The following is a 20,626-nucleotide window of genomic DNA, read 5'->3' on the forward strand; positions in this document are numbered from 1 at the left end:
AGACCCATATCCCTGCACATTTTATAGCAGCTTTATCTTTAAAATGAGGATGGCTTCTGTAGACAGGTCAAGTGATCCTTAAACAAGCTTTCCACTTTTTTCTGTTTCATTTGCAAGGGCAGATACATTTAATCAATGTTTATTAATTATACAAATTTTCACAGTCCTATCTCTGTCATAAATTTGTCACTTTTATTTTTCTTGATCACAGCCCTCTCTGGCATAAGATAATCCAATCAACAGGTATTGATTACCTCTTGTATGTGCCAAAGCACACGCTCACACACAAGTATAAGGGGGAAAACCCCAAACATTCATTCCCTGTCCTCAGAGAGTTTACATTCTATTGGCTTTTTCACAAAATCATAGCAGTATGTTATGCTCTGACCCCATGTCAGTTTTACAGTCTTTTTTTGGGAGGTGTCTGAGGCCAGATTTGAACTCAGGTCCTCCTGACTCCAGGGCTGGTGCTCTATTCACTGCACCACCTAGCTGCCCCAAGCCTTTCTTTTAACAGTCTGTTATCTTTAAATCAATTACTTTTAACAATTGGGAAAATTACACAGCTCCTCCTACAAATTTCTTGCTTCAAGTTACTAAATATCTAACTTAACAAGTGATGCATGTGTTTTATTTTTAATTGAAGGAGATGTGACTTCTTAGCTAGTGCTTCTAGACCTGTATTTCTTCTGGACACCAATTAAGTACTGTCATGAAATCATTTTTGTTTTTAAAAATCAATCAATTGTATTGAAAATTCCTCCCTACACAGCAGTAGAGCAACTAGGTACCCCAATGGGGTCTCGAAGAGTTGAACAGAAACAAGTCGCCACCCCCCCCCCCAATCCCAGGCCACCAAGACCCACTGCCCAGCACAGCATCGTCTTCCTTCATCTTTGGGCCCTCTGGTACCTACTTGGGATATCTTCAAATCCATCCCAGAAATCTCCTACTGTTGCCCCGGTGATGATTTCATTAGTTCTACAATTGACCAGATCTACTTCCTGTTCCCCAAACTCCTTCCTGAAGGAGTCAGGCTTCCACAGCTCAGCATTCAGTCTGTGATGCACTCCGGACACCATCACGGGCTGGGAGGAAGGGAGAAAGAAGAATATTCACAATCTTCTCTTCACAACACTTTTCTCTACTGGAAGAATCTCTGCTCTGAACTCTCTTATCCACAGGAACGCTGGCCTGTCTACTGGCCTGACGCTATCTAAAGCCTCATCAAGTCTCTCCCCCAAATACTCTGTATCCTATTTGTTATATTTTTAGACTGATACTTCTCAAGAATGCCAGTCATAAGCAAAGGAAGTAAGAGTTAACCACAATGAAGTGTGAGAAAAGATACTTTTATGACGCAGTCTGTTGTCAACCCTATTAAAAAAACTAACCCAAACCTTTATTCAGCACAAAAGAAATTTTGCTACAAAAAGATTATTGACATTTTGTATCACCCTGCTTGCTCCATACATCTGCTATTTACAACTCTGACCACAAACAAATTCAAAAGTAAGTTGCATCAAAATAACCTAAGTGTGTTTAGTTTTTCCATAGGAAAAAAAAACCTTCAAGAGGTTCCATTTAATAGAGAAAAATTTTTAACCCATTTATTTCAATAAATGTTCATCAGGAGCCTACTAGAGCGCAGGGAAGAAGATACTGAGAGAGATGTACAGAAGGTGGAACTGAGGCACAAACAACTGTGTGAGCACTATGCAAATAATGGGGTTTTTTGTTAACTTCAAATTGAGAAACTTCTATTTTAAATGAGCGCTGTGTGGACATAGGGAGAGTCAAGCCGTGCTGCCTTTGCACACGTCTCTGTTAAGAGCCCACCAATGAGGTAAAAAGTTATATTCCATGTTACTTCCAACTCATTCTGTGGCAGAGTGGGTCAGCCAGTAAGACTTCGGAGTTGTTTACCCTCTAGGAGGAAAGAACTTTCGTCTCTAATGAAGGATGGCCTGTACACTGTTGAAAGGATCTCACTGAATTAAATATAAAACCACCCAAAGTTATTAGTCTAAAGGGAACAGCGTTCACTTGGAGGCCTAAATCCTAACACTTAACACAAAGAAAAACACTAATGTTCCCATATTACACATCAATTATACATATTTCATATAACCAAGTGTAAAAGTCAGTGGTGCCAAAGAGCTCTTCTTAGATGGCTCCAGGGAAGAGGACCTACCTGTCCCTGCTTCCAACACTCCCTGAAGACATTCCAGTTATTCTTATGGTTAGGATCCTGCAGACACAGCAAGCGGTTGTCACACAACCAGTAGTGAGGAGTATCAAATCCCAAAATACTGGGCTTGATCACCAATCCCTGAGGCTTCTTAGGGATGTCACACGAAGTCTTATTTTGAACCAATGAAGCAAAGATGTCATCCAAGATTTTTGGTGTGTTCTTGAGGCCATTTTCAGTCTAAACTTACAGGAAGAAAAAAAAAGGTATTAAAAATATGTAGCCCTCTGTCTCCAAAAAAGCCTGGTGTATTGTAAGTCAAGTGCATGCTGTCCAGCATAGACATGAAGACTAAAAGCTAGAGGTCAAGGTTAGGAAAGGGGGCTAAGGACTGACGGAGAGGGAAAAGCTGTCACAGGAGACATATTCCACTCTGACACCATTGGCCAGATAACTACACCTGTCTCTTCCACATTGTACCTTTCCCCATTGCAGTTTTGATATATTTGGGGTTGGCATAAGAAATTAAATGGGATTTTGGGTGGGTGGGTGGGGGGAGTTTTGTGGAAGCTGCAGACAACACGAAAGGCCACCAGATGACACAGAAAAAGTTTAGAAACTCAAGAAATGCATAAAATATATGCTTAGTATTGTATATTATCAAGAAAATAGAGATGGAAATCTGTGAAGCCAGGATACTTCTCTAATACAAAAGGAGGGCCAAAAAAATTGATGCAGATTTTCCAGATGAGAGCAATGTGTAAAGGGAAAACTACAGACTAGTCTGAAAAGGCCCACCATCAGCTGCGACTCTCTTAAGTATCACCAGTTGCACCTTCTAACAGTACACAGCTAGGGTGAACAACAAAGCTCCCAAAGGAGTTGCATTTATTAAAATCCAACATTATTTGAAATTGTGATGTAAAATGTCAGAATTGGTTCTAGTCCAAAGGAAACATACAGCACAAATTCCAATGATGAGACCACTTAGAAGATTGATTATCTGTGCTACTCAGGACCTAGCAGGAGAAGCTTTAAGAATCAGCCAATGACCATTGTTAGATGCTCTGTATTTCTTCACTTCTTCCCATTATGACTAAAACTTAGGCATACCTTCCCTCCAGAAGAGTTCAGCAGATTCCGGAGAAAACCAGAGCTGTTGTTGCTTACAGGTGTTAATATCGTGCTGTTAAAGGTGTGTAGAACAGTAGGGAGTTTAGTCAAGGTGGGCAAAGACTGGAGAGATTTGTTTTCATTTTTTAAAGTTGGCATTGTGAGTGGTTTCTCTAAAAACAAAGAAAAAAACCTAAATGAGAGAGTAAACTATAAAGAAATCATACATATCTCCTAATAACAGAATTTATAATGTCAAGCCTTAAGTGACTGAAATAAAAAGGGTAAAGAGTATACTCAAAATAAAAACTCTGCCCAAAACAAATATATTTTAAAAACCAAGACCAAAAATCCTTCCCCACCCTTTTGAAACTATTTCATTTCTGCATCTCAAAAGCATAGAAAAAAACAAAAAGGAGAGTCAAGTTCTCTGATTCTCAGACTGGTAATAGACCTTAGTATTTTTTCCTCCTCCAAAGAGAATTTCTCCCATAACCCACAGACACTGGGCAGGCTCTGAGATTTCATGGACCTTCCATCTGATAGGGTTGGGGAAGGAGGGGAAGAGCGAAGGCAGAGAATCCCCTTGTGATGGTGCCTGGAGACCTCACTTTTCACTTTCCACAGTGAGCTATAGCGTTTGTAGAAAAGTCCAACCACTATTATGCCGCTGCTGGGTAGCAGCTGCACCTGTGCTCCCAAATCAAAGCTGTGACGCTTTAAGGCCCTCAGAGAAGAGGTTATGGGTTGAAGGGCTGGAGCTGTTCCAGGTTGAACAAAGCCAGACTGTGTGGGGGAACAAAGTTAACTGTAACATGTTAAATTGATGTTTTAAATGGGGAGGGAGATAAATACTAGGATAAAGTAAAATAACCTCAACAGTTTTACTTGGGGTTATTAGTAAATTTTTAAAAATGCCAAGGATCATCCCACAGATTTTAGGACAGCCATCCAGACTACGGTAATGCTGATTACATTCAGAGAGATTTACATAAGTAAAGGTGGAGAGAATGGGAGGAAATGTGCGGGGCCTGCAGCCACTTCACCACCCCAGTAGTTCTCCCCAGGCCCTCCGCCATGAAGATAATTAGTCTATGCTCTGTTCCATAGAAAACAACTATTTCCCTTCCCAGTCTATTCAGCCTTCAACAGGGCTTTTCACAGCCTGAGCTGTCCGTGGGCATGTTCACAAGTGTGAAACACAGGCAGGAGGACCCAGCACCAGGTACTTGGTCTCTCTGGGACTTCTGAGGTCTTTCCCAAGTCCTGGATGAGACGATGCTACTCACCCTTATTTTCTTTGTTAACATTTCCCCCGGTTAAGTCAGCCAGCCAGTTTAAAGGAGAAGAACTGACTGGACAGAGGGGCTTGGTGCCGCAGCTTGGCTTTGCAGCAGGGTCACAGCTCCCATTTGCAGGGTCCAACACACAGCTATTTCGCTGGAGGGCTGTTCCTAGACTAAGCTTTTCTCCAGCTAAAGAATTCTGTTAAGAAAAAATATATAAAAAGTAGTTGAAAATAACTTTAAAAATAAGGTTTTTCTTCTCCCCATCTCTGTAAACTAATCCAGCAAGCTATCCCACACTGCTGGCTAGTATGAGAAAAGTAAGAAAAACTGCAGAGCATTTTTCTTCATAAGCAAAAAGTAGGAGGAATTCCAAGAAAATATCAATACATGAGGGGAAAAACAGGATTTCAAACCAAATCTTTAACTTAATCAAATAGTGCTATAAATCCCACTCTCCTCAAAAATGCTTCCCCACCTCCCCACTATTTACATTTTAAAGCAATGTTTCTTATAGCCAACAGCTAACATACAGGAAAATGTTTGTTTCAGTCTGTAAAACTAGAGAATGCTGATACTACCACAATTCAGAGGCAAAGTGAAGTCAGGTGGGCAAGGAAAAACTAAGGATGATGGGAAGAGATGGGTGAGAAACTGAACTGAGTGTCAGAATGGGGGACCTCCGGGACCTCCGCCCCACACAGTGACGCCCCAGCCTTTGCCAGCGCCTGCTGAGAAAGCCCAGTGTCCTCTGGCACCATGCCAATTGTCATCAATCTTTCCTTGACACCAAACCTAAATCTACACCAGGGATTCCCACCATTCCTCCTAACCCTGCCCTATGGAAGCACCTCCCTGACAGGACTGAACAAGGCATGTAGTTCACACATTTCCGGCACTGAATACGGCTGGGAAACTAAACAAGCAGCAGCCTCCCTGGGCTTGCATCTCCTCAGCTGCGGCACCTGCCTCGAAGGCATATCTGAAAGCACCTTTCTCATGTTCAAGTGCTACTAAGTGATGAACTGGCTAAATATTCCTAATACAGAAGTCCACCCTTGACCACGCTGGATGCCTTCTCTGGACACTCCAGTTCGGTCAGGGTCTGTCCTTCCTCAAATGTAGGACTTACAACTGGCCACCACCTTCCTGATGTGGTCTCACCACAGCAGAGTACGGCACAGCTATCGCATCCCTAGGAACACACTAACCCACCTCTCGGCAGAAGCCAGCCTCCCTCCTTCCCAGCACCTGTTACTGGCTCCCATGGCATGCCATGGAATTCCACGGAGGGTTCTAGGGCACTAGCCTTTGGAGAGGATCTGCTGTTTAGGCACACCTTGCCCCCCTGAACCAGGTGAAGTTGATTTTTGGAAGCCAAGATGTTACATTTACTCTTATTAGCTTCATCTTACTCAGTTTGGCCCCATGTTCTAGTCTGTCCACAGCCTTTTGTGGACTGACTGGCTAAAATGTGTGTTAATTAGTGCTGTCCAAAAATTTAATGACCATGTCATCCATACAAAATGTTAAATAACATAGAGGCAAGCACAGAGATCCCTACAGGATTCAACACCTACAACTGTGAGGCTGTAGTAAGTGCTAGGAATACAAAAACATGACACTAGAGACTGCCTTCCAAATAACAATAAATCTTTAGTGACTATTTTGGGATGAAGTCCAAGACCCTAATCTGCACTGGAACATACAGAAAAACTAACAAGGAGTTGCCAAATATCTTCCAACTATTTTGAAATCCACTAGGAATAGCAGAGGGCCAGAGGGTGGGAAAGCCCACACCCGCAGGGGCGCCCCTGTCTGTTCTCCTTTCCCTTACCTGTCCTAGAACCCATTTAGGACAAAGAACAGTCAGGGGTTAAGGGGGGGAATCTCTTTTTCCTTCAGAGTCCAGAATCCATCTAGACTTCCTGAGGGCTCAACAGGGCCTAGACGAGGTTGGTCACCTGTGTTATTCCTTTCAGTTCAAGAGCCCTCCAGGTACTGCCATATGCCCACCTCTATGCCCAACAGAACCCCAGGACTGTCATCGTACAAGTCATACACCCAAAGGACTCTTCTGGTGCACTGCCTCCCTTTTGGTGATCATAAATACCCAGTTTTTTCTAGGTCCCATGCAGCTGACCTTTCTGGATTATTTCTCCCAACGCAGTATGAGCTCCCTTATGGCAGAAGACATTTTGCTTTCTGTATGCCTGGTGTTTAGCACAGTACTCAGCAAGAGCTTAATAAATGCCTTTTCATTCATTTATTCACACACTAATGGCTTACTTAATTACTTTAAAGAGAACTACTGTCTCCAAAGCAAGGCGGCACATTTAGAAAAACTAATTTTCTGGCTTGAAAATCTGTTTTCCCTCCTGGGTCTGGTGTGTGTAACAATTTTTTCCATGAAACATTATGAGCCTTCTTTGCCTGAGTCCCTTTCACAACAAGACTGTGGCAGCATAACAACGGGGCAGGGGAAGGCCAGGATGGCAGCCGTACCTGTCTTGTGTCCTCCTTCGGCGCTGGCTTCGAGAGGAGCTTGATTTGCCGATTGGAACAAGGACAGTTTGCCTTTATTCCCCACTTTGCTCTTACAGAGTGAACAATATCTCCCACATCATACAGAGCTACACAGAAAGTCAGATAAGACAATGAGCAATGAGATCACTGGGGTTTCCACTGCAAACATAAGCTGGCATTTCTCTCTTCAACCTTGTGGATGCATCTTCCCTACAGGGACGTGTGTATTCCTTACACATCCCCAACACTATGAAGCTGCCCCAGAACATGTCTCGACCAAGAGTCAAACTGTTTCAGAGATGTGACTAACTCATCTATTCTACTGGAGTCAAGTCAATACAGCACTATATGGATTTATCTTTAAAAACCAAACCAAAAGGCTTAAGTCAATTATCACCCACCATACCGACTCATTAACCTCAACAAGCCTTCCCAAAGGAGGGAACTGCAGTACCTTTCCCAGGAATGATCTGTGTGGGCATGAGGTTTTCTGGTTCATGGATCTGACTCTTCACACACTTAAGCCAGGAGAACGTCTTGTACGCACCACCTGCAATCAAGCAATCGATTCTTAGTAAAGCATCTGAACCTGCAGTTGTCTACTACCATTTCCAAACCTCTCCTCAAAGACACTGAATGTTCTCAGAAAATAATGAAGGCAGAAATGAAAAATTATTTTCAAAGAGGAGACTCGGAAGTTTGAAAGGGGAACCAGGAATCAAAAAACAAGCCTTTCCCTACCTTGCTGGACATTTTTTTTCTTCATCCTGAAGCAGTCCACACACACTCCAAAGCCACAGCGGGGGCAGACCCAGTGCAAGTTGAAGATTGTAGTGTCACACACATCACACATTTCTCGAACGCCTCGAACAGCACGCTTCCAAGCAACTTGTCCTGACGGAAAAAACCACCTTCCTTAGGTTCAGAGGCTGAGGCAGGGAGCCCACCAAACAGAAAGCTAGTGTTTTGTTTTTTTGTTTTTCAGAATGGACACTGACTTCTTTAGAACATCTGTGTAAATTGTCAAATTTGATAGCAATACTAATTTTCTCATTTAGCTTAAACTGAAACATTTTTAATGCCTTTCTTACTACTTTAGGCAGGGTTTCATCAGAATGATGCCTTGTATTCCTCCCTGTGGACCTCCCAAATTGGTTAATAGGTAAAATGATATTAGAATTAATTAGATAAAATAGCCAATTATTATAATTAACTATAATTAAGATAACAAATAAGGAGGGGAACTACAGTAGAAGGGAAAGGGACTCCCTGTCTTTTAATTAGGTCTCAGTTTTGTTTTCTTCATGGAAAAACTCCAGAAATTTTCAAATTCCCCTAAAACAAGCCATTAACAAATGAATGAATCACAGATGTGGAAAAGTGCCTTGGTCAAAGTCCTGCAGTGGGGGCAGAACTAGAAACAACATTTTATGACTAGCACAGAATTTCAGACCTTGAGTGCCCTTAGTCATCACCTAATAAGAACTGTTTTTCATAATCCAGTTTTCTTTACATTGTTATATATTATGAGATTATTGACACCTGGATTTAGAGCTGGAAGAAATCCTAGAGAGGTCATTGAGGTCAGCAAGTTCAACTCTCTCATAAACTAAAGCACAGAGAGGTCAAGGAACTAGCTTAGGGTCACACAGGCAGGACTCGAACCAGGCCATTCCTGACTGAGAGCAAGGATTACTCTCCCTTGTCTCTTCAGCCCAAGCCTCCATCAATGGAGCACCCAGCATGGTGACGGCTGCCTCTTCGAGTAGTGGCTTGGCAGTGCTTGCTGAATTCTGAATTTTGACTCTATGACACTAATTGAGCAGGTTGGGTGCGTAGGTACGTATGTTTTAAGTTAAGGTTTAGTGATCTAATCACTGATGCTACAGACAGTGACTCAGCCAACAAGATCAGGGTTATCTTCCAAAATTTTGGGACTAATTTGAATGCCTACTAAAAAACCCAAGGTACGGGTAGGTAGCTATAGGACAGCCCTCTAGAGGAGACAAGGGTGTCATTAATCTCAGGTCAATCCCCCAACAAGTACTGATGCAGGAGGCTCTGAGCTCTTTTTTGCGGGACCCAAACCAGACTCAGATGTCACTGGGAAATGTTTAACAAAATAAACAAAAATGTAACACTGAGGGTTCATTTGGGGTTTTCTAAGTCAGCACACAGGGATCTGTTTTTATCAGTCAGCCACACTGGTACATGTAAGACACTGTACTGGCCTTATAGATTTCTTTAAATTTCTAGCTGAGACTAAAGAAAACTTTCTTAATGTAAGGAGGAAGATAAAGGACAACTAAAAATGTTCATTCAGACAAGTACTGTGACTGCCTGACATAAAGCAGGTTTCCACATTTATCAAAAGATTTACATCAGTAAGAACATTTCATGGCACAGTGGACACATCAAGGACGTAAGAAAAAATGGGAAGGGGGAGTAAACAAGCAAGCTGCTAAAAAAAGCTCCCTTAGGAGTCGGTGCATTCCAGGACATGATTGTTGGTCTTTGAAATTATAACGTCCCCTACAGTTTCATACTAAAACAAGTTCAAGTTGGGGTCCCTTAACTCTGAGCTGATCTCAGTCTACCGTAGCTTGTGCACAGTGGTCTGCAGGCTGCTTTCCTCAGACTGTGAGCAGCTCCAGGGCAGGGGTTGTTTCTGCCTTTCTCTGTATCCTCAGGGCTTAGGACTGTTCCTGGCACATAGCAGGCACTTAATAAAGACTCGATGAACCGAAAAAATAAATTAGGGGCTAACCCCAAAGTGACTCCCACCTAAGCCACTCAAGACCTCAGAGTATATAATCCAAAATATACATGAAGCCCTCTACCAAGGTGAATTAGTGACTAGCTGATCTGCCCTGAAAATCTCCAGCATCAGGCGATGTAAAATCCCACGGCTGGATAGCAGCCCTGGGTTCGGATCCTAGTTCTCCTACTTTCCATTTAAGTGATTTAACATCCCAACAACTGCCATGCTGACAAACCGGCTCCCTCGTCAGACAGCCCATCCCGCTGGCACTCAACCGTGACTTCTGGTGAGCACAGCTTTAATCAACCAACCACAATCTTCCTCTCTGCCCCAAGGTGTGCCCTCTCACCAAACCCTCTTCCACTTCAGGCTGATGCTTCCTCTAAGTGAGCCAGCTACGGCAGAATCACAAGCCAACAAGCTTCATGTTAATCCTAAGCACCCACATGCCAAGGGCTGTGCCAGTGATGGAAGGATGGAAATGAGAACAGCACCTTCCCTCAAAGAGATGCTCTTCTCTTCAGCTTACTTTCCTCGGGGTATGCCTCCACCTGTCAATGTCCTTCCTAAAAGGCAGCACCCAGAGCTGAACACAGTATTGGTCATGTGTCTGACTGGGGTAGAGTACAGTAACCACCTGGTTCTGATCAATGTTGTTTTGTCATTTCAGTGTATCTGACTCTGTGACCCCAGCTGGGGTTCTCTTGGCAGAGATACTGGAGTGGTTTGCCCTTTCCTTCTCCAGCTCATTTGAAAGATGAGGAAACTGAGACAAACGGGGCTAACTTGCTTGCCTAGCATTACACAGCAAATAAATGTCTGAGGCCAGATTTGAACTCAGGTCCTCCTAACTCCAAGACTAGCATTCTATCGACTGTGCCAGGTAGCTGCCCCCATTCTAATCAACAGACCTGAAATAAAAAATAACATCATATGGGCTTTAGTTGTCTGTTAGGTCATAAGCTCCAAGTATGTGCTGGATCTGGGATCACAAAGAGTAACTGCAAGTGTGCAAGGCATTATGGTGGGAGACAGACAGAGAGGCCGTGCAAGTGTACACATGACTTACATCTCCTTTAAAAACCCAGTAAAGGCCTTCACACTCCCCTGATTAAGCTCAGTCCTGCGTTCTGCCCCATCTTCATGGCCTGTCAAGATCCTTTTCTATCCTAGTACTTGCTGAGGTGGGGGCTCGCAGGCAGTGCAGTGACAGAGAGCTGGGCACGGAGTCAAGAAGATCCCTCTTCATGACTTCAAATCCAGCCTCAGACACTTCCTAGCTGTGTGACCCCGAGCAAGTCGTTTACCCCAAGTTTGCCTCAGTGTCTTCATCTGTCAAAGGAGCTGGAGAAGGAGATGGCAAACCACTCCAGTATCTTTGCCAAGAAAACCCCTAGATGGGGTCACCAGACTTGGACGCGACTGAAATGAGTGAACAACATCACCTGATGTGTCAGGCATTCCCATTTTTCCTGTCCAATTTTGGTCTGCTGATTTAATTTAATAAAAGTGAACTATCCGGGGCTGCTTCCTGTGTGTTCTCCACAACAGAGGCTTGCTTCAGGCAGCTATTTCTACTCTTCTGATGAGTTCACAGTCTCCCTGATCGTCTTGTGCGGTTCTGGAGCAGGCCTTCCTAGCTGTCTGACATGACTACTCCCCCTCATAAAAGCTGTGTGGATCAAAGCCAGCAAAGTAAAAAAGAAAAAAAGAATTGTTCACAAACACTTTCCCTTGAAATCTGAATCTGGGGCTCCTCCCCCAGCCTGAATCTCCGTGCAACCAGAGAAACCAGCTGTTGGCAATCCCAAATTAGAAGCACTCTCCCTGTTACTTTCCCTGCATTTATTCCTCAGAGAAGGAATGGAATCAGCTACTTTACTGGTCTGACGTTGCACATTTTATATAACACTTTCACATAGAGGATTCCCCTGTCCTTCACAATAAGTCCAGAAGACATGCTCAGGATGGGCAGTAGAACCCTTCTTCCCACAGAGATGAGGAGCGAATGCCCAAATCCACACAGATTTCTGGTCGTAGAGATGGGATTCTTATCCACACGTCTAACTCTGCTCAGCTCTCTGTTCTTTACCCACCAGTGCCTTTCCCCAGTAAAGCAGAACTACTGTCCTTTGCTGATATCTAACAAAGCAATCATGTGCAGCTGACTGTGATTAGGTCACTGGAAACTGACAGTCCAAAATGACTTGTCCAAGCAAGAAGCAACACGCAATGAAAAAACATTTTCTGCTTACAACTCTGATAAATTATACTTAAGTAAATAGTGAAATGAGGGCTCAAGGCACCTCAAAATGCCCCACTACCTAAAAGGCACTCTTACTGTGTGGCTCAATGGTTGACATTGCCTCCTTTTCGGATATCACCATTTGACAGAAGTGGTCTCCAATGTTGGCAAGGATATATTTTGCAGTATCCAAATCAGTGCCCACCACATTTTTGGCCAAAGGCAACCACAGGCCAATGGCTTCCATATCATACTTGTTTGGGGTCAAGAAGCCTTCTACCCGCAACACTCCATGTTTATTAAATTGTAACCTATGGAGAAAGATGACAAAATTAGCAAATTCATAGCCTTCGATGAGTATTTAAGCACAGGATCAAATACTTGAAAGTAGTCACATCAAGACTGTTCACCAGCTAAGTCCACATTTCAGCCTTCCTTCTTTATAATACATTTCAATTGCTTAGTGTTTCCTAACCTTCAATAGTCACAGTTTATAGTTCTTTGGCAGCTTAAATTGAAAGGTGTTAAAAACAGATACTGACTGACAATTTGTTTTTAAAAAAATATTTTAACGATGGTTTCTTTTTAAAATATTTTTTTAAATTTATTTTTCGTTTTCAACATTCATTTCCACAAGATTCTGAGTTTTAATTTTTTCTCCCCATCTTTCTCCTACCCCCAGCCCAAAATAGCAAGCCTACTGAATACCCCTTCCCCCAGTCTGTTTTCTCTTATATCCTCCCCCATCATCCTCCTAACTTTCCAGCAGGGCAAGATGGGTTTCTATACCCCAGTGCCTGTATATCTTATTTCCCAGTTGCATGTGAAAAAGACAAATTTTAAACATTTGTTTTTAAAACTTTGAGTTTCAGATAATGATTTCTTTATTATAACTGGCTTACTTTGTGATTTTTTATATTTTATGCATCTTAAGCCACTGTTCTAAGGAGTTCACATAAAATAAAATGCCATCATGGCATTTTTCAGGGAAAGTTGTTAGATTTTCTGGTCAGATTTCAGGTGGGATGCTAGCAAAGAATTAAAATTATCACAGAAGAACGTGGAAAATAAACAAAAGGTGAGCTGCCGATTACTTTGGGACAGAGCTAGGAGCCCATTAACAGTGAAAAAGTCTATTCTAGCAATAGTCGCTCCTACTCTATAGAACCCTTAAATGAAGCATAAATTAAAAGAACTGTTACCATTACAAAAGGTTCTGATGTAATTTATTCAAAATCTATTCAATTAGCATATCCAATGTAGTAAGCAATGAGAATGTAAAAGGGTCAAGATGCTTCACTACTTAAGGTTTCAAAGAGCTCAATAGACAGAAAATCTGCTTATGTTGGTGGATGCTGTGTGGGAAGAGTATGGGGTTTTTTGCCTCTTTTTTTTTGGAGGGGGAAGGGCAGGGCAAATGGGGTTAAGTGACTTGCCCAAGGTCACAAGGCTAGTTTTGTGTTAAATGTCTGAGGCCGGATTTCAACTCAGGTACTCCTGACTCCAGGGCCAGTGCTCTATTCACTGTGCCACCTAGCCACCTGAGTATTTTTTTCATTTACCCTGTAGGCCAGGTGTCCAAAAAGCAGCCCATGTGGCCCACAGCACTCCCAAACCAGATTAAAATGTAACTGGGAAATATTTAACAAAATCAATAAAAATACAACAAAACAGACACAACATTTTATTTGAAAACTAAGTTAAAAAGCAGCATGCAGGGAGCCTTATGCATGGGTGAGTTTTCTGTCTGAATTTGACCCCCCCTGCTGCAGGCAACAGTAAACTGCTGCAGGTTTGTGAACAGGACTAACTCACACAAAAAGTAAATCCCTTCGAAGGTTCTATCTGGCAGCTATTTCCCAGAAAAAGTGAAAGGAAGGACTGGAAGAAGGGAAAACAATCAGAGTCATACCGATTAGGTTGTGGGTGGCTCGATTCAAGAGTTACTAAGTACCCAAGAAAAATGACCAGTCGCTGTTCTCTGGGAGATTACCTTCTACTGGGGTCAACAACACGTAGGGACAAAGAAGTAACATGAGATGAGAGCAGGAAGGAGAGGAAGCATGCTCCAACATGAGAATAGCTCCTGGCCTGCGCAGAAGCAGGAGACAGAGGCCTGGTCTTGGGCAACATCTCATGGAAAGCAAGTACTACGGGTCGACGTGCTTAATTTTAGGGGCCTGAGACACACCAAGCAACGGCTTCATCCAACAGACAATAAACAAAGAGTCACCTGAAGAGAAACGATCCTCAAATCCATAGGAGATGAAATGGTAGCATAAGCCAAGTGAGATTGATGAAGCTCCCCAACCAAGGTGGCAAAGAGAAATGGAGAGAAGGCCAGAGCTCAGCAATGCCCTAGTGACAAAGTCCAAAGAGCTGCTAGCCTCAGAGCCATCTTAGCCACGGGCTGGGGGTGGTAAAGAAGCAGCAGAGGGAGGAAAGGATTCTTCCCAGGACACATGAGGGCAGCAGAGAAAGAGCGAGATGATCCACAGGGCAAGTTCCTCAAGGCCCAGGTGGCTTTGACTATGAGAAGGGTCACGTTTTCTTTTGTTTTCTCAGTAAAGTGGAATGGATAGAAGTTTTGAAGGTTTGAGGGAAAAAAAGTTAAAATAATGAATGAATATGAAAGATATTATGCAGGAATGAATCACTAAGGTGTAATCCATGTTTCTGGGAGGAAAGAAGAGGGGCACGATGAGCTGAATCTGGATGATGGACCACTGAAAGTAAACAGGTAAGTTAAGACAGGCAATGGTCTGATTGGGGAAGAGAAAAGGTGACAGCCTCTGTCCTAGATGTCCTGAATCTGTCAGCGATCCAAGATGGCAATGTTCAGCAAGAGGGACACAGAACTTCATCAGACAAAAATGTCAGAGATGACAAGACAGTAGGGTGAGGGGATACAGAGAAAAGCTGAGGAATAAAACCCCTCACAGAAAGGAAAGAGAAATAAGAGGCTGACCAGAGGCAGCAGAGTGAAACTAAGATTTTCCTGATGCTTGGAGACCTAAACCTATCTATAAGCAGAGAGGAAAGGAGCTGATAATAGAAGAACAGATTATTAATGCTGCTAGAGGAAGGAGGTATAAATTAACAGGACAAGATCCCAGAGGAAGTGAGATGGTATAAAATCAAGAAAACAGAAAATATGTTCTTAAAAAGAGGGAGGAATGATATTTTATGAGTGGAGGGGAAAGGGATGACTAATTAAAGAGATATTGTGATATGAAAAGGAAACGAGAAAGCTCAAGATAACAGACATAATCACCACTCTGACCAGCCAAAAGAGTTATTTTGGAAAAATGTGCACCATGATCCTCTGGGAAATGAAACTGATGATTAATGGCTCCTGCTCTTATCAGCTAACTCCTCTGACTGTTATTCTATAAAAAGGTGACTGATTGTACTTTTTACTCCTAGAAAGGTAAAAATGAACAATTTAAGGGCCCTACTCTCACCTGTTAGTATTACAGGATAAAATTTCCAGGTGATGTAATAGGTAACAATGATCAAAAACGACTATACAGATTCTCAGAAAGGAAGAGTGTAACCAATCTTTTGTCAAAGCTTGCTATCCCATTAAACTGTGATAATTTTTCAGCTAAAACCTCTGGTGCCACTTTTTCACAGATACAAATCATTGTGGGCCTTAATGACGGGGAAAAAATTAGTAAAAAGAATTCTGCTTGTCAAAGGCACTGAGATAAAGGATCTTCTTATAAATACATAGAAGACACATATTACACACACACACTCTCTCTCTCCATAGAAACTAGAGGAGTTTACAGATAGAAGTGGCCTCAGAAAATTTCCATCAATAATAAATAAGGTAGCCTTTTTTCTACACTTAGGAGCAGTTTAAAATTTAATTTAAAAAACAGAAATGGAAAGAAGAAAAAGAATATGGAGCCAAAAATTAAATTCCCCAGATATATAAAAGCTGGAAATGTCACCCTGAGAATTTAAACCCTGTTTTTTGTTTTAATATCTAGAATTCTATCTTCGATGAATGAAAAGGAACCAAGAATTAAATCTCTGTTATCAGAGACCAGGTCACTTCGCCCATTCCCCAACAGGGCTCACCTCCTGAAGTGAAAGAATCTGCAAAAGACAGGGGAGTCCTTGTCCTTCCGGTAGCTATCCAGACGGCACTCCCGGCACTTGGACAGACTGGCTGTAATCGCTGCACAGGCACCGTCCTGTACAAAGGCCTCACCGCTTTGCTGCAGTTTCTTCACCTTGGCTGGGTCCATCAACACTGATTTCCGAGCAGTGACTATGAAAACACAAAGAAAGAGAACCTGTGACTGACATACTCGGTTAAGTACAATCTCGAGACAGATGGCTCTGTGCATCAGCCAACTCCTCACAACAAAGTTTCAGATGTCGTGCATCAATCCAGCTTTAAAAATCTCTTTAATGATCCATTGGAGCCTAATTATTGAAATGATGTTGCCATTTCTGATTTTCCTAGTATTCATTTATGGAGCCAAAGACGTCAATCGTCACTCTATCCAATACAATCTGAAAATCAATGCTGCTTATACACAGCACTAGAATATCGCCCGAGTGTTTCACAGCTCAGGACAGGAAGGATGGCTCACGGTGACATTTCTAGGACACAAACGGCCTGTCAGAAGATTCAGTGTCACAGAAGGAGGACATTATGCAGAGAACACTGGGACACAGGCTCTGCCTCTTACATTGATTGCCTCAGTCACATTGCCCTCAAACCTTAGTCTCTTCTTCTGTTCAGTGAGGAAGCTGGACCACACTAAGGTTCTCATCAGCTAGAAATGACACAACCTTATGAGAGCGGGGCTAATCTATTTGTAAACTACAGACCAAATCCTAAAAATGCGAATTTTTACACTTTCTCAAGCACTTTCCAAGAAGGTTATTTCAACAGAAACTAACCATAACATTCATTCTACAGATGTCTCCTTCATATATAAACAACAATTAGTCTAAATGTCTTGATGCAATGTTGCTGTTGCTTGAAACAAAACCACTCTTTTTAAAAAAACTTAGGTCCTTGTCTCTCCTCCTTCACATATTTGAGGTGATAGCATCTGATCACATGTAAATACATGCCATTTATTAAGTGCTTAATTGGGTTCCTCTGAAGAGAGACAATAGATGGGAAGGATGAACTGAGATTTTAAAAGGACATAAATAAAGGGAAAGGGAGAAAAAATATGAATAGTTCAGGCCAAATACAGGAAAAGGCCTATTTAGAAACTTACAACCTAGCTTGGTTCTATTTCTGACTGAGGACCCAGAAAGCATGACCTTAACTGGGCAAACAAACAAGATAACATAGACTTGAGGAACAGGAAGCAAGAGAAGCTAGGCTGGCCAAGTTACTTTCCTACTCTAGGTGCCTGCTTAGTTGTGATGAACAGAGGAAGAAGGCAAGGACAGAGAAACAGTGGGATGGATCTCTGCTACTTTCACTAACTTCTCTTAACCTGAACACACTGGGTCAATATCATATGTGCCTACAATTCTGTTAATAGTCTGCACCCCCAGGAGCTTTCACTCTGAATCCAAGTGGCCTGGAGCATTTCAAAAGTTTGCTTAGAAAGAACCTGATATAGAGGAAAAGCCTCAAAATCAAAGCCCACCTCCATAAGACAGACACTGGCCTAGGCACAGCAGTGTTCTTTAGGAGTAAGTTAAACTGATGAAAACTTTACTAAGTCCTGCCAAGCAGGCACCGAAGGCTTAGAACTCCACACAGCCAAGAGTTAATTCAGTAGATATTCTAAAGAAAGTGGAAATTCTAGGAAATGAACATCTATGCCATCTTGAGTTCCAAAGAACAAGGAGCTGGAGAAAGCAGAAGGCAAATGCTGGTTTTCTTCTGTCTATTTCTGAACGCCCATTTCTCTTTGCAGCCCTCTGCAATTCCTGGCTTCTCATATACTAATAATGTGGAAAAACAGGGCTGCCTCAAGAGAGAACTCTCACTCTGATGGTATGGGTGTATTCTTTTTCACTAAATTTATAGTGGTTTAAGACAAGCTACACTTAATATTAAGATTCTTAATTGTTCAACCTTTACTGGAGCTATTTAAAACAGGGAGTCTAAGTATTGCTGCTTGTGGTGCTCAACACAAGTATTAATGTCCCTCAAAAAGTATAATGTGCTCTTTTTAATATGTGAATTGTCAGCATGTGACAAAATAGAAATTATATGAAGAAAACATTTGAGCTAGTACCAATAAAAAAAAGATTCTTATTCTGCATTTCCAGAAGGATGAAAGCCCAGGTCAAAAAGGAAGCCAAGGGTATGCTGCTCTGCAAATTAAGCCAACAGAACATCAAAAATAAAACTTCCTAGAAATGTCAACAAAAACAATAAATTCAAGAAAACTTCTAATACCTTGAAGCAATAATGTAATGTCTTAACAGATGTGGTCAACTAGATAAGAATTAAAAGAATACCTGGGGGTGGCTAGGTGACACAGTGAATAGAGCACTGGCCCTGGAGTCAGGAGGACCTGAGTTCAAATCCAGCCTCAAACACTTAACACAAAAACTACCTTGTGACCTTGGGCAAGTCACTTAGCCCCAAGTGCTCTCCAAAGAGCAAAAAGAAAAAAAAATACCTGTACACAACTTTAAAAAAATTTCAGGAAGATTTAAAACAGCTGAACTTTAGGTAGCCGCAAAGAGCAGACTCCCATGAAATCCAAAAGGAAGGGCAAGTTTAGAAATTTACTGAACTGGAAAAAAGCCTTCCAGTAACATACAAGAATCACAGCTAAAATATGGAAACTTAGAATTACCAATGTCTTAGAACACAGAGAAAAGGCAAATAATCTGTCCATTTCAAGAAATTAAGAAACCTCCCCAGACTCACGTAGAACATAATGTAAACAGAATAAGCCACACAGCATCAAATAAGAAATTTACAATTCAATATCCTGGCATAGCATATAAGACCTACAGTGCTATGTCAGCTGTGATCACACTTTAAAACTATAGTGAGAAAGAAAAAAACCCTTCAAGTCACCAGAAAGCAATTCTACACTAAAGCAGGAAAAGGACAAGAAGATGAATTAAATATATATTTACATATTATATATAAAACATGATTAATAACTGATTCCAGATTGTCCCCCCTGCAAAACTATGCATTCAGAGTTATACTTACTTAAAAGCCATACATCTTAAAATCCATCCCAAGACATAAGAACTTTGTACTTAAAACTCTTTAATATCTGTTAACATAACCAGAGATCCAAGTCCCTGGAGATGAGAAATAAGCCAAGAATGTTAACTGATTAAAACTACACATCAGATGTGATAGAGAAGAGATGAACCAAGAGAGATAAGAGACAACAATAAAACGCCAACAATTTCAAAGGCCAGTTTTTAAAAAGTAAAAACAAAGGTGGTAAGAAAGTGGAAAAAACAGGCCAGTTAACTGGGGATGGGAGAGAGAGGAGTGAAGAAAAGTGTCAAAAACTTAAAATATAACAGCATAAAGTATAGGAATTGTGTTTATTTTTAAATTTGGGGGGGTTTTTTTGCTTTTATTTTTGGAGGGGGAAGGGCAGGGCAATTGGGGTTAAGTGACTTGCCCAAGGTCACACAGCTAGTTTTGTGTTAAGTGTCTGAGGCCAGATTTGAACACAGGTCCTCCTGACTTCAGGGCCGGTGCTCTATTCACTGTGCCACCTAGCCGCCCCAGCTATTTTTTTTAAATAAAAGAAATGTACGTTCGCTTTAAAAAAAAATAATGGTAGACACTGAATCCTACCAATTTTAACACTGAATGTGAAGTGAATTCACCCAGGAAAAAACAATGAGGAGACCAATTAAAACAGAATACAACTATTTGCTGGCAGCAGGAAGCAAGCTGAGACAAAAAGCTTTAAAAATATTTCAATTGAAAGACTGCTCTTATACGGATCTTGTAGCCTCAGAGATTGAAATAAAAGCTTGAGCTTCATGAATTCAAATGAGAATACATTAAGAGTTCAAGTACATTATGATGAAAAAATAAAACTGAAAAGTTCTATTTTAAGTTTCTACCTACTAAATAATAAGAGAAAGGAATGGCTAGGTGGCACAGTGAATAGAGCACTGGCCCTGGAGTCAGGAGAACCTGAGTTCAAATTTTATCTCAGACACTTAACCCATACTAGCTGTGTGACTTTGGGCAAGTCACTTAACCCCAACTGCCCTGCCTCCTTCCACCAAAATAAATACATAATAAGAGAAAACATAGAATTTTGCAAGCCACATAAGACTTGAATTGATTAACAAGCTAGATTTAGAAACATATAGAAAACTTAAAGGAATATTTATTCTTTGAGTATACAGAATATTAAAAAACTAAGTAAAATTTAAATTTACATACTATGTTGTCAGCCCACAATACATTAAAATCAAGAAAAAAGAGGCACATGAAATAAAAAAACATGATTACACATCTGAATTATAGAAAGTAGAAAAAAAGAAAATAATTACAATGAATATTACAA

The 20,626-nt window shown here is 41.4% G+C and overlaps 1 protein-coding gene across 3 annotated transcripts in view; it reads right to left on the reverse strand.

Annotated features, from left to right (window-relative positions):
* Window positions 1-20,626, reverse strand: part of KDM3A (lysine demethylase 3A) — a 77,241-nt gene that overhangs the window by 17,074 nt on the left and 39,541 nt on the right. For all 3 annotated transcript variants that reach the window (XM_069101051.1, XM_069101052.1, XM_069101054.1), the window contains exons 10-18: window positions 16,212-16,404; window positions 12,219-12,433; window positions 7,858-8,010; window positions 7,571-7,666; window positions 7,096-7,223; window positions 4,594-4,789; window positions 3,305-3,477; window positions 2,195-2,431; window positions 917-1,088 (exon numbers count right to left, since the gene is read on the reverse strand). In XM_069101051.1, coding sequence (XP_068957152.1) covers window positions 917-1,088; window positions 2,195-2,431; window positions 3,305-3,477; window positions 4,594-4,789; window positions 7,096-7,223; window positions 7,571-7,666; window positions 7,858-8,010; window positions 12,219-12,433; window positions 16,212-16,404 — 1,563 coding nt within the window. The remainder of the gene's footprint in view (window positions 1-916; window positions 1,089-2,194; window positions 2,432-3,304; window positions 3,478-4,593; window positions 4,790-7,095; window positions 7,224-7,570; window positions 7,667-7,857; window positions 8,011-12,218; window positions 12,434-16,211; window positions 16,405-20,626) is intronic.

This window comes from Petaurus breviceps, unplaced genomic scaffold (genome assembly GCF_028583685.1).
Source record: "Petaurus breviceps papuanus isolate PSGF00001 unplaced genomic scaffold, PetGlider_PUasm1.0 446, whole genome shotgun sequence".
Lineage (NCBI taxonomy): Eukaryota > Metazoa > Chordata > Mammalia > Diprotodontia > Petauridae > Petaurus > Petaurus breviceps.